The sequence below is a fragment of the Balaenoptera musculus genome, chromosome 7 (genome assembly GCF_009873245.2).
Source record: "Balaenoptera musculus isolate JJ_BM4_2016_0621 chromosome 7, mBalMus1.pri.v3, whole genome shotgun sequence".
Taxonomy (NCBI): domain Eukaryota; kingdom Metazoa; phylum Chordata; class Mammalia; order Artiodactyla; family Balaenopteridae; genus Balaenoptera; species Balaenoptera musculus.
Window position 1 is genome coordinate 15964781 of NC_045791.1, and position 1316 is coordinate 15966096.

Sequence of the window (1316 nt, forward strand, 5' to 3'; positions counted from 1 at the left end):
TCAGGCTGGACCTGGCAAGTATGTGGGAGAGCAAGGCCTGGGCTTGGCGTGTGTGACCCACAGACCTCCTCACGGGGGGAAGGTTTTCTATCAGATGATCCATCATAATAATGCTGGAGTTAAGAAGTCTCCATTCCTTTGCTTGGAACCAGAAGACTTTTCCGCCTGCACATAGAGTAAGAGTAATGTTGATTAGAAACTGGCTAGTGTTTAATACTGAAGATTGTTATGACTGTTTAACCTAAGCTCCATGTTGAAGTAAGATTAATTGTCTTGTAAATACTAAATTGGGGTAACCCAAATCTGTTTCTGGAACCATGAAAATTTCGTTGGTTTTTGACTTTGACAATACAATCATAGATGATAATAGTGACACCTGGATTGTTCAATGTGCTCCAGAGAAAAAGCTTCCTATTGAACTACAAGATTCTTATGAAAAAGGATTTTGGACAGAATTTATGGGCAGAGTGTTTAAGTATTTGGGAGATGAAGGTGTAAGAGAAGATGAAATGAAAAGGGCAATGATATCAATGTCTTTCACTCCAGGGATGGTGGAACTTTTAAACTTTATAAGAAAGAACAAGGATAAATTTGACTGCATCATTATTTCAGATGCAAATTCAGTCTTCATAGGTTGGGTTTTAGAAGCTACCAATTTTCAGGACGTGTTTGATAAAGTCTTTACAAATCCAGCAGCTTTTGATACCAATGGTCATCTCACTGTGGAAAATTATCATGCTCATTCTTGCACTAGGTGCCCCCAAAATCTTTGCAAAAGTGTAGTTTTGGTGGAATTTGTAGGTCAAGTCACAACAAGGAGTGAATTATACACGAATTGTTTATATAGGTAATGGCAGAAATGATGTCTGTCCAGTAAACTTTTTCAAGAAGAATGATATTGCCATGCCACGGAAAAGATATACTTTAAAGAAAACTCTTTCTAGGATGTCTCAATATCTTGAGCCTATGGAGTCTTCTGTTGTATCTTGGTCTTCAGGTGTTGAAATAATTTCTCATTTACAATTTCTGATAAAGGAGTAATATGCCAAACAATTGAAATGTGTATCAGTTAAGATTAAATACAGCAGCATAAAACTAAAACCCCAAATAACAGTGGCTTTAAAAAAAGAAAAAAAGTTTTCCCTCTCACTTAAAAGAATTTCAGAGTTAAGTATCTCAAAGTTTCTGTGTTGCTCTACCAACCTCAGCACTTGACTTCCAACTTATGATCCAAGATTGCTGTTCAAGCTGCGTCCCTCATATCAACATTCTGGTCAGCAAGGAGGACAGTGAGAGAGAAGGTTGAACCCTCATTT

The 1316-nt window shown here is 37.3% G+C and overlaps 1 protein-coding gene across 1 annotated transcript; it reads left to right on the plus strand.

Moving 5' to 3' along the window:
• The first annotated feature begins 287 nt into the window (after positions 1-287).
• LOC118898505 (pyridoxal phosphate phosphatase PHOSPHO2-like) lies at positions 288-1044 on the plus strand. The gene is given in 2 exon segments (XM_036858964.1): positions 288-802; positions 804-1044. Coding segments are annotated over 2 exon segments (723 nt in total). The 5' UTR covers positions 288-317; the 3' UTR covers positions 1042-1044.
• Positions 1045-1316: the final 272 nt, after the last annotated feature.